At 40.2% G+C, this 12,424-nt stretch overlaps 2 protein-coding genes across 2 annotated transcripts; both read left to right on the plus strand.

Annotated features, from left to right (window-relative positions):
* The first annotated feature begins 5,793 nt into the window (after positions 1 to 5,793).
* LOC136070388 (uncharacterized) lies at positions 5,794 to 6,873 on the plus strand. Its single transcript, XM_065780289.1, has one exon. The coding sequence runs from the start codon at positions 5,794 to 5,796 to the stop codon at positions 6,871 to 6,873; it is 1,080 nt and encodes a 359-aa protein (XP_065636361.1).
* A 180-nt stretch (positions 6,874 to 7,053) lies between these two features.
* On the plus strand, positions 7,054 to 7,503 carry LOC136070390 (uncharacterized). Its single transcript, XM_065780294.1, has one exon. The coding sequence runs from the start codon at positions 7,054 to 7,056 to the stop codon at positions 7,501 to 7,503; it is 450 nt and encodes a 149-aa protein (XP_065636366.1).
* The last annotated feature ends 4,921 nt before the right edge of the window (positions 7,504 to 12,424 follow it).

Here is a 12,424-nt window from a genome sequence, read left to right on the forward strand (position 1 = left end):
TGCTTTATAGAGGGGGAATTAGCCAATGCCCTATTGAGCTGGTTCCATTTCCTAAGCTTTCCATAGAGGTGTCATGTTCAAACTTCAAAATCATATATATTATATTTGTTAAATTAAATTATAATTTTGATTCTTATAGTTTAGAGTTATTTTCATTAAAGTTCTTTAAAATCAATAATTTCATTTTTATCTACTAAGTTTGATTTTGTTTTCAACATGAGCATTTTGTTCATGTTTGTGACTAATTTGGTCTTTAAGAGAGAGTTTGAAAAAAAGAAAATGACGTAATTTTACTAACACTTAATAGCCAGATCAGTTATACATATAGGCAAAAAGACCATTTTGAAAATAAAATCAAACTTGAAGAAACAATATAAAAAATCTCAAGCTTAAGGGATCAAAATGAAAACAACGATAAGTTTTAAGGGTTAAAATTGTAATTTAGTCCATTTATTTTTAGTAGCATTTACGTACATTTTTTCTTTTTTAGAAGATACTTTTGGTACATCTTTATATGCTATTTAGGAATAAGGATCTACATATTGTGCCCAAAAAATAAATATAAAAAATTAAAACCCAACAAAGCAAAAGATAATTAAAAACAACTAATTAAATTGCAATTAAGACTTCTCATAATCACTTTATATATTCCATATCTATCTAGCACACATCTAATGTGGGATTAACACACACACAGACACAACTCCTTCATAATCTAAAATGCCAAATTCACACAATCTAGGGCCAGTTTTCATAAACCGCATTCCTCTACCCCCATCCAAAAAAAAAAAACATTTCAACCTAAATTGGTTTCTTCTTTCAATGATAATAATAGTACTTTCGTAAGATGGAGCAAACAAAACCCAATAATACTTTTGGATAACGAGTATAAATAGTATTTTTTTTATGAAAGTATAAATAATATTTGTGTAGTGTAGACAAAGCACATAAACAATTCAGTAATTATAAGCGGGGCTGTGAAGTGCAGTCCATATTGTGCAACTAAAAGCAAAGGCTGAGCCTACGAGGATAGGGTTTTTTTTTTTTTTTTTTTTTAACTTATAGTATGTGGGACTCCATTAAAATCTTCCAATTTCTCAATTTTAATAGAGCTTTCGAATGGCTTGAAAAAGGGACCATGAGAATGGAATTTCCAACAAGACACATTTTTCACACACACACGTGACAGACGCACCAATTGTGACCTCCCACTATTTTAAGGAAATATTTAACTCTCGAACCAAGCAGAAATCATTAAAAATCTCACATTATGTGAAAGCCTAGTTTGGTGTTTGAGACATAGACACACGTCTAACACTAAACTAAAAAGTGTTACATGGTCTCTTGCTATGGCGTGGCATGAATCTGTTTAAACTTTTTTTTTTAATTTTTTTTTTTATATAAAATCTTTTGTTAATGAGTGTGAAGTGCAACCATTCAACAGGAATCTATTTGGTCCCCATCCCACAGCCACTAAATGGGAAGATTAAAAAAATTAATAAACAAATATTCATTTAACTGAAATTTGCTCAACTCCCTAAAAATTTAGTTAGTCGATTACACTAAAAGATCAACCACGTTTGGTACACTGTAATGATGGTTACAGTATAACAAGAATAAATATTATAAGTAATAAAAGAAGCTGAAATGGAATAATAATTCTTATTTATCCATTTGGTGATAACACATGAATAAGGGGGGTGGAATGCTCTAATATTTTGTCAAAATTTCCTAACACCATTCTTACAAAATTATATGTTTACACAGATTGGATTATGTTTTGAATTAATTTTCAATTTTAAGGACAGCAAAATGGATGTAAACAATAAAACAAACTTGAGTTTCTCTATTTGAGAATATCAAACTAAAAAAAAAAAAAAAACAAACAAACGGGCTCTACTCTCCTGTTCACAATAGAGAATGAATAAATGCTGGCAATAGTTGGGTATTTTATCCTTTTTGTATTAGTTTTAAATTATAACTAATAGAATTGAAAAATGTAAAATGAAACTATTGATCTAGAATTGGTTTTCTCCTGACAGCCAAAAATAGAATAAAATAAAATTTAGGGTCTCTTTGTTGTGGTACTGGAAGTGGAAGGAACAACAGAAAAATTAAGACAAGAAATCTCATTAATTAAGAACAAAGCCAAGAAAGACTATAGAGAGAATAAACAAGTCACAAAAAAATTATTCTAATTCGAATAGGGAGAGAAAGAGAGAGAGAGAGAGCACTTGGCAGAGAAGAGTAAGAGCTTTTTTGAAACTCGAATTTTTATAAGCTAAGGAGTAACAATAGCACTTTTTTTTTAAGGATTAGTTATTCTTCATTTTGAAGAATCATCATTTATAAAGAATAACTATCTCTTCTAATAATAACATAACCAAACAATTGAATGATTATTATTATTATTATTATTATTTTGATGAATGAATGATTAGTCTTAAGTTATAGTTATTCCATTATGGGATCTATTACAATACTTTTTTTTTTTAGACTACTAAATATTTTTAACACATACACACGAGGAGAGGAGATAAGGTTTTTTAAAAAAACTTACAGTAGTATATGTGGGGGGAAAAGGGTCCAACCCAACATAGTGGGCCGAGAGCCCATATGAGAGCTACTGTGCGACCAAGAAGAGGGAGATAGTAAGGGCAAGGCCCATCTGGAAGTGGTATCCTCAGAGGGAAGAGTAATTACAATCCGAAGAGGTCATCTTCTGTCCGAGGAGGTTATATTCCTCTGACGAGAATAGTATAGATCAATTGAACGTATAAAAGGTCAAGATGATCTTTCGAGGACTCCTCCTGATCGAGATAAGCTCTGAGTACACTGGGAGATGATAAGGATGGAGAAATATTTAAAGGGAAAGCTGCTACCACCGTATTTAATGCTCTACAACAACTTTTCTGACCGCATTTATGTGGAGAAGACCCCTAAACAGTGCATCCTCACCTATTGCCACTCACACAGAGCTAAAGAAAATGCTTGACGTGACATATACACAAGTAGCCTCACGGATGAGGTACAAGTGGACGATGGAGAAGAAGAGAATGGAGGTTATATGAAGGAAAGAAGCTCCTAACAGAAGGGGGGGAAAGAAAAGAAAAGGAAAAACAGAGAAAGAGATAGAGAGAAAGAGAGAACTTGACTGTAACCTTAAGACCTTTGTTCATCAGATAAACAATAAGATAGCTCTTCAGATATTCATACTTTACGTGCAAATTCATGTTGGCTTGTGTTTGAAAGTTGTGATTCGTTGTTGTTGATCCAATACTTAACCTAGCTCTTTCACCCATACTCTACAAATTTATTGTTTTGGGCCTAGGCCACAAATCCCAACCCTACAATTGGCGCCGTCTATGGGGAGAGCTTGAGTGTAGAGGGAAGCAGCAGTAGTTGATCATGGCTGAACTAGGGCAACAACCGGCAGAATCTGGGGCGTCCCAACATATAGACCATTTTCTCAATTTGGAGCGGAGACAAGACCGTGAAGGCAGTGTGCATACTACACACACTGAACGAACTCAACCTCGTGGCGGAAGTCATGTTTCTCATGCAGAGAAAAACAGCATGCAAATAGAGATTGAAAGGTTAAGAAGGGAGTTGCGATATTGAATATTTTGTTCATTTATTCTGTTTAGTCTAATTTTGTTGTTGTTGTTTGAACTATTTTTATTATTATTTGGACTAATTTTTAGAGTTATGTCTAGGTGCATTATCAATATATTGATAGTGTTGACTTGGGTGGAGCAGCCACTACCGTCAATAAAGACTTCAGAGTCAACACTTGGTACAATCGCAGAGGCAAACCACTTTCAACTTTGATAATGTTTGTAATTATCATTCGTCATTACACACTTGAAGTTTCAACTTTGATAATGTTTGTAATTATCATTCATCACTACACACTTGAAGTCTGGTTTTCAACATCAAGAAGGGGCCTAACTCATCAAAAAGGACTAATCTCATGAAAGCTCTGTGGCTGTGGGTGTACTTAGATATTTCTTTTTCTTTTTTCTTTTTTCTTTTTTCCTTTTTCTAATTCTATTTTGCAATTCCTTGCGTTCGAAATGACTAGTAACTCATTAAACTTTCCAAGAACCATACTTATGCTTTTTTTCACTTCAATATCATGCAAGTTTCCGTGTGAAACCCAAAATAAGTCCATGAACATTGTAAGCACTACACCGGTCACTATGGACTGGTCAAACGGAAGGGTAATTTCATATTCGAAAGTGGGACTGAAATAACGAAGTGCCTATCAAACATTTCCCATGTTCTAGGAAAAAAGGGGTTAATTTTCTATGTTAGCATTTTGATGTCAAATGTGAGACCATGTCCTAAATATCCATCTAAGTGGGCAATTATTGGGTATAAAAACCAAATAATCTAGAATTATTTAATAGGAAAAACAAAAATTTAAATATGGAAAAATTACATTTTCTACCTAATAATATTCTTATAAGACTTTTTAAAGAGTTAAAAAAAAATATAAGAATGTTTATCAATAATATTTAATTTATATATTTAAAAATTATATTATGCATCTTAATGTATATCCATGCATACACATAGGTTATGTGGGGGGAAGAGGGCCCAGCCCAACATAATGGGCCGAAAGCCCATAGGAGAGCTATTTTGTGACCGAGAAGAAGGAAATGGGAAAGGCAGGGCCCATCTAGAAGTGGGACCCTCAGAAGGAAAAATTATTACAATCCGAAGAGGATATCTCCTATCCGAAGAGGTTCTAATCCTCTGACGCAAATATTATAAATCAATTGAGTGTGTGAAAGGCCAAAATGACCTTCCGAGTAGGAATGGCAACGGGTCGGGTTCGGGCCGGGTTTTTTCATACCCGGACCCGACCCGCGGGTCTTTCTTAGAAACCCAGACCCGGCCCGTTTATTAAACGGGTTTTTTTCTTAACCCCGAACCCGCCCCGTCGGGCCTCTGCGGGCCCCGCGGGCCCCGTCCCCTCATGCTCAGCCAAGCCCAAAATCAGAACCACAAATATCCATTATGATTTTTAGGCCCAAAATCACAACCATAAACATAAACACAGACCAAACACGATCAGATTTGTGATTTTCCCTTTCAAAATCACAAACCAAACACAAATTTAGATCTGTGATTTTCCCTTTCAAAATCACAAACCAAACACAAACACAAACTCACATTAAGACGAACTGAACCCAGAAAAAAAGAAAAGAAAAAAAGAAAAAACGAACTGAACCCAGAAAAAAAAAAAAAAAAAGAACTCAACCCAGAAAAAAAGAAAAAAGAAAAAACGAACTGAACCCAGAAAAAGAAAAAAGAAAAAAATGGAGATCGAGGTGGAGCGACGCCGGAGGCCATGGGCGAGGAAGATGAGAAGGGCAGAGGGCTGGGTTTCAGTGTGAGATCAACGACGGCGAGGACGAAACGGAGTTGAGAGAGCTGTGCTTGACTGCTTGTGCGCTCCGTGTGAGTGAGAGAGCTGAGAGATGAAGAGGGAGAGGCGGTTGTGTGAGACAGTGACAGTGAGTGAGAGAGACTGTGAGCTGGAGATGAGAGGCGGAGGTGTGAGGGTGAGGAGAAATGAAATGAGGGTGAGGAGAAACTGAGGGAGGCGTGAGATGAGTGATAGGGTTAGTTATAGTTATATATATATAGGGGGGNTCTCAACATATTGATCCTTTTCTCAATTTGGAGCGGAGGCAAGACCGTGAAGGTAGTGTGCATACTACACACACTAAACGAACTCAACCTCATGGCGAAAGTCATGTTTCTCATGCAGAGAAAAACAGCATGCAAATAGAGATTGAAAGGTTAAGAAGGGAGTTGCGTCATGCGAAAAGAAAACGCACTTCCTCGCACTCTAATGACGACTCGGATGACGGGCAAGACATCACCTATGAGCAGAGGTCTCGAACTCCAATCAACGAATCTTTTTCATATGAGGATGAGCACCCTCGTAAGAAGCAACCTCAAGGGCCACCACATGGAGGGGTGGGCAATGATGCCATGAGCAAGGCTTTGAATCAAATCTCCAGGTCACCTTTCACGCGCAGGATTGAAGGAGCGAAGCTTCCTTGGCATTTTAATCAGCCAACCTTTACTATTTACAACGGTAAAACTGACCCTGTGGAACATATGAGCCATTTTAACCAAAGGATGGCTGTCTACTCCAGAGATGAAGCTCTGATGTGCAAGATATTCCCTTCTAGTCTTGGACCCGTGGCCATGAGGTGGTTTAATAACCTGAAAGCAGACTCCATCGATTCTTATCAAGAGCTCACTCAAGCTTTTGGTTCACGTTTCGTCACATGCCGAAGGGTGGCCAGGCCCTTGTCTTCTCTGTTACCCTTAAGCATACGTGAGGGCGAGTCACTTAGGGCGTATTCGGATAGATATTGGGAGATGTTTAATGATATGGAGGGCAACTTTGATGCAATGGCCTTAGACACGTTTAAGCTGGGTCTCCCCACTGATCATGGTTTAAGGACATCCTTGTCCGGCAAGCCTGTCATTAACATGCGTCAGCTTATGGACCGTATTGAGAAATATAAAAGGGTTGAAGAAGATCAGCAGCAAGGGAAGGGTAAGGATAAGGTTACCCCCCAGGATAGGAAGGACTTCAGGTCGGATCGTTATAACAACAATAAGCCGAGGAGAGATTTCGCCGGGCAGTCAGGCTCAGTAAATGCTAAAGTAGTCAATATAGTGTTCAAAGAGCCCGTTCATCAGGTCCTGAAAAGGATCAAGAACGAGTCATTCTTTAGGTGGCCGAGCAAAATGGTAGGGAACCCTGAGAGACGCAATCACAATCTCTATTGTCAATACCACCAAGACCATGGGCATGCCACTGAAGACTGCAGAAGCTTATAGGATCATTTGGACCAGCTGGTCCGTGAAGGCAGGTTGAGGCATCTTTTGCACCATTCCAGTGGCCGAGGAGGTCAAGTGAATTTTGAGTCCGAAAAGAGAGATTCTACGAAACCCCCATTAGGTACTATTAATGTCATTTTCGCAGCGCCAGGAAGAACAGGGTCCTGGCCGACCAAGGTTATGTCAGTGGCTCGGCTGCCAGTAGGGGATATTGGCCAAGATCCGAGGAGCTCTAGACAGGCTGCCCCGCCTGTTTTAGGCTTTTTGATCGAAGATAAAGCTAGGACCATTCAGCCTCACAACGACGCTTTGGTAGTCACACTCGGGATCAGGGGATATGACGTGAAGAGGGTGATGGTGGACCAGGGCAGTGCGGTGGAGATCATGTATCCTGACCTCTTCAAGGGGCTGAATCTCACACTTGATGACTTAACTCCATATTGTTCTCCTCTGGTCAGCTTCGAGGGAAGGGTGGTTACTCCGAAAGGACAGATATTTCTGCCTGTACAGACTGGCTCAGAAGTAGTTGAGGTGGACTTCATTGTGGTAGATGTCTATTCTCCTTATACGGCGATTATAGCCAGGCCTTGGTTACATACACTAGGGGCTGTTTCCTCCACTCTACATTAGAAAGTCAAATATCCTTCCGAAGGGCGCGTTTGTGAGATCCGCAGAGATCAATCCTCGGCTAGGCAATGTTTAGTGGCTGCCATACGACACGAGCTTGAGATTGAATCCTCAGCCAGGGCGGAGGGAGACCTATAGCAGTTAAAGGGTCAGTTGTCACTCGTCGAGGGTCATGATGAAGGCGTTAAATGCGAGGACTTAGTACAAGTTTTAATTGGGACCAATCCTGAGAGATATTTTCAAATCGGATCTCAAATACCTCAACCAGAGAAAGAAGAGCTAATTGACTTCCTTAAAAGAAATATTGATGTATTCGCATGAAGCCCCAAGAGTGGACCCGGAGTTCATTTGCCATCATTTGAGGGTTAACCCTCTGAGTGTACCAAAGAAGCAACCTCCTCAGCGGCTATCCAAAGAGCATGCTGATGCAGTCAAGGAAGAAGTGATGAAGCTTAAACAAATTGGGGCTATTAAAGAAGTTTTTTACCCCGAATGGTTGGCAAATACTGTGGTGGTAAAAAAGAAAGGTGAAAATTTGAGAGTTTGTGTGGACTTCACAAACTTGAATAAAGCTTGTCCTAAGGATCCTTTCCCTATGCCGAAAATTGATCAATTAGTAGATGCTACTGTTGGCCATCCTCAAATGAGTTTCTTGGATACTTTCCAAGGTTACCATCAAATACCATTAGCCCCAGATGACCAGGAGAAAACCGCTTTTGTTACCCCCATTGGTAATTACCACTATAAAGTGATGCCGTTTGGTCTGAAAAATGCAGGTTCTACTTATCAGCGAATGATGACCAAGATGTTTGAATCACAATTGGGCAAAAGCATTGAGGTCTATATAGATGACATGGTAGTTAAAAGCAAGGTTATTTCTGAGCATTTGAAGGATCTTGATAATGTTTTTGAGACCCTGAGGAGACATAAGTTGCACTTGAACGCGTCGAAGTGCTCATTTGGTATGGGATCAGGTAAATTTTTGGGTTACATAGTAACACACAGGGGAATTGAGGTCAATCCTGATCAGATAAAGGCTATTCAAAATCTGCAGCCTCCTCGGAATCCGAAAGAGGTCCAGAAGTTAACGGGGATGACAGCTGCTTTGAACCGATTCATCTCCAGGTCCGCAGATAGATGTAAACCCTTCTTCTCGCTGATTAACAAGTGGAAGGGATTTGAATGGACTGAAGAATGTGCCTCGGCTTTCCAACAACTTAAAGACTACTTGTCTCGGCCACCAATTATGTCTAGCCCTGAACCAGATGAGGTCTTATTTGCCTATATCGCAGTGGTCCCCCATATTGTGAGTTTAGTGCTGATAAGAGTGGATCAAGGTGTACAAAGGCCGGTCTACTATGTAAGTAAGTCTCTACATGAAGCCGAGATCAGATACTTGCCATTGGAAAAAGCCATTTTGGTAGTAGTACTTGAAACACAAAAATTGTCCCACTTCTTCCAAGCACATACTGTCGTTGTGCTCACGCAACTCCCACTTAAGACAGTACTTCGAAGTGCTGATTACACGGGGAGGATAGACAAGTGGGGCACTATTCTAGGAGCTTTTGATATAAAGTATATGCCTCGCACTTCAATCAAAGGGCAGATCCTTGCAGATTTGGTAGCCGAGTTCATGGAGCCCAGTTTAGAAGAAATAACGATAAAGAGAGACATGGATAAAAAATCGGTTAGCATGATTTTTCAACAAGATCCTGCCCATTGGGAAGTGTACGTAGACGGCGCTACGAACCAAAAAGGTTCTGGAGTGGGGCTAGTCCTGATATCTCCAGAAGGAATCATCATTGAAAAGTCACTAAGGCTGGATTTTGGCGCGACCAATAATGAGGCAGAGTATGAAGCCCTATTGATGGGAATGGCTATGGTCCGAAGAATGGGAGGAAAAGCCGTGGGGTTGTTCTCGGATTCAAGATTAGTTGTGGGCCAAGTACAGGGGGAGTTTGAAGTGAAGGATGAAAGAATGCAAGGATACTTGAATCGAGTCAAACGTCTGTAGGCGGAATTCGAATTTTTTAGCTTGCTACATGTTTCTAGAAGTAGTAACACGCACACAGATTCTTTGGCCACACTAGCCACCTCTTTGGAGCAAGACTTGCCAAGAGTTATCCTCATCGAGGATCTCCATGAGCCCACCGGAGCAGGAGGGGATGCAGTCCGAGTGCACCAGATTTGAGAAAGTTTCTGCTGGATGGATCCCATAATCCAATTCTTGAAGGATGACACCTTGCCAGAAGAGCGAGGAGAGGCTGACAAGATCTAAAGGAAGGCTACTAGGTTTTGGCTATCCGAAGACCGAAAATTATACAAACGTTCCTACTCAAGACCATACCTGTTGTGTATTCATCCAGAGGCGGCTGAGTTGCTACTAGAGGAATTGCATGAAGGAATTTGTGGGAGTCACACTGGAGGCAGGTCATTGGCCCACCGAGCCCTTACTCAAGGGTATTGGTGGCCGAACATGCAAAAAGAAGCCCATAACTATGTAAAGCTATTAAAACTTTTCTTTTTACAAGAAAAACCATTAGAACCCTTTTTTTTAATGAGAAAAACCATTAGAACTTGTAAGGAATAAAAGTAGTCATTAAGTATAGGAACATACTCGTGCTTGTAATGCCAACCAGATATATTGGCAGCTTCATGTAAAGCTTCCCTCCAACTGTGCAGCTTCTTGTTATCCTTTATTTTTTCTTCATGTTTAGATAATGCTTCTCCAAACTTTCCTTTTTGGTTACGAACTTCTGATGGATCCACATTGTAAAGAAGTGTGATCAATGTCAGCGATTCACACTGAACATACACCAATCAGATGGAGTCCTCAACCCACTATATAGCCCATGGCCGTTTGCCCAATGGGGTTTAGACATAGTGGGTCCATTCCCCAAGGCTGCAGGAAACAGGAAGTATCTTCTGGTCGGTACAGACTATTTCACGAAATGGGTCGAAGCCAAGCCTCTGGCCAATATCCGAGACATGGATGTGCAAAAATTTGTGTGGAAGAGTATTGTCACCTGTTTCGGAGTTCCTCATACTCTCATTTCGGACAACGGCTTACAGTTCGACAGTAACGCATTTCGGAGTTATTGTAGCGAACTAGGAATCACGAACAGATACTCTACTCCTTCCTATCCTCAGGGGAATGGGCAAGCTGAAGCAGTTAATAAAGTCATAGTTAATGGGTTAAAGAAGAGGCTGGACGACGCGAAGGGTAAGTGGGTCGAAGAGTTGCCACACATGCTCTGGGTTTATAGAACTACACCTCGCAGATCTACTAGAGAGACTCCTTTTTCAATGACTTATAGGGCTGAAGCTGTCATTCCTTTGGAAACAGGTTTCCCAACTTTGAGAACTAGCTTGTTCAGTCCGGCCAGCAATGATGAGCTCTTAGAAGCAGGCTTGGATTTGATCGAAGAAAGAAGAGAAAGTGCAATGGTTCGGCTGGCGCATTACCAGAAGAAGCTTAGGCAAGGCTATGCTGCTAACGTCAAGCTAAGACCCTTAGAACCTGGTGACGGCACTGCGAAAAACCTAGCCTGGGGAAAATTAGGACCAAACTGGGATGGACCATATCGTATTACTTCATGTGCTGACATTGGGGCATATTTCCTAGAGGACTTGGATAGTCATGTAATACCACGCCCCTGGAATGTAAATAACCTCAAGAGGTACTATTATTAATCAAATCGTTTCTTTGTTCATTATGATAACTTGTCACTCATGCCTGTAGTCCTCGGACCAGATGATTTTAGGTTAGTTAACACTCCTTATTGGTTCTCTAAGTGTTTAAACTTAAACCCAATCATGCATATAGTCCTCGGACGAGATGATTTTGGGTTAGTTAACACTCCCTATTGGTTCCCTAAATACTTATGCTTAAACCCAATCGTGTTTGTGATCTTTGGACCAGGTGATTTTTAGTTAGTTAATAATGTTGTGCTGTTATTAATACTGAGTTATTTTTAGAATAAATCTTGCTTGGCATTACTGACTCTGTTTAGTGTCAACTTTAAACCTGTGTTAACATTCCTAAGTATACATGCAAAAGGATGTCCACTCTTATAATATTTGTTACGGCCATCCTTTAACAGTAACCTTTATGTATTGTCTTCTTCGGAACCAATTTTAATTGCATATATTGTCAACAAGACAGAGTAACTATATTTGCCTCCATTGCTATAATTACAAAGCGAAGTTACTTATAACAAAAGAAAACCACACAGCATGCAACAAATACACAAAAGCCAAAAGAAAAACTATTTTATTGATCAAAATAAGACAGTTTACAACCCCCTGCAAAAAGGGGGGGAAAAAAAAAAAAAAAAAAAAAAAAAAAAAAAAAAAAACAACAACAACAACAACAAAACAACTAAAACCTAAGTTTTTGTTGGGGCTTGGTCTTGGGAATTCGAGGGTGTTTTCTTTCCTTCCAAGACCTCGCCCTTCTCCTGATGTGGCTCAGTAGGGGGACCTTGATCACCTAGCTGGCTGGAATCCTTGGTAGGCTTAAGGATGACTAGGGGAGCTTGTTCAACCAAAGGCTGCTCCGAGACCTCTGGGAGTTGTGTTGGAGGAGGGGCGTCAGCCTCTAGAAGCTGTCGGATGTTTGCATCATAAAAGACATATTCAGGTAGCCTCAGCTCCGAGTCAGCAGGCACTCCAACAGCATCCAGCGCCTTGCCCCAGGTCATGTCGCAGTAGTCCCTAGCGACTGAAGCGAATTGCTCAGTAAGACCTTTCTCCGTCGTCTCCACTCCTAGTTGGTAGGGCGCTTTCATTTCGGCCTCGGTCGCCTCCTTGGCCAGCTGGGCGTCCCTCCGAGCCTCCTTGGCCTTCAGGAGTTCAACGCGAAGCTTCTTCACAAGCCCCTTTTCAGTTGCCAGATTTTTCTGAGTTTCATTCAACAGTTGCG

Source organism: Quercus suber, unplaced genomic scaffold, assembly GCF_002906115.3.
Source record: "Quercus suber isolate HL8 unplaced genomic scaffold, Cork oak 2.0 scaffold_13, whole genome shotgun sequence".
NCBI classification, from domain to species: Eukaryota; Viridiplantae; Streptophyta; class Magnoliopsida; order Fagales; family Fagaceae; genus Quercus; species Quercus suber.

Coding starts and splice junctions, on each gene's coding strand:
- LOC136070388 (XM_065780289.1), top strand. CDS start 5,794: ATGCAAATAGAGATTGAAAGGTTAAGAAGGGAGTTGCGTCATGCGAAA.
- LOC136070390 (XM_065780294.1), top strand. CDS start 7,054: ATGTCAGTGGCTCGGCTGCCAGTAGGGGATATTGGCCAAGATCCGAGG.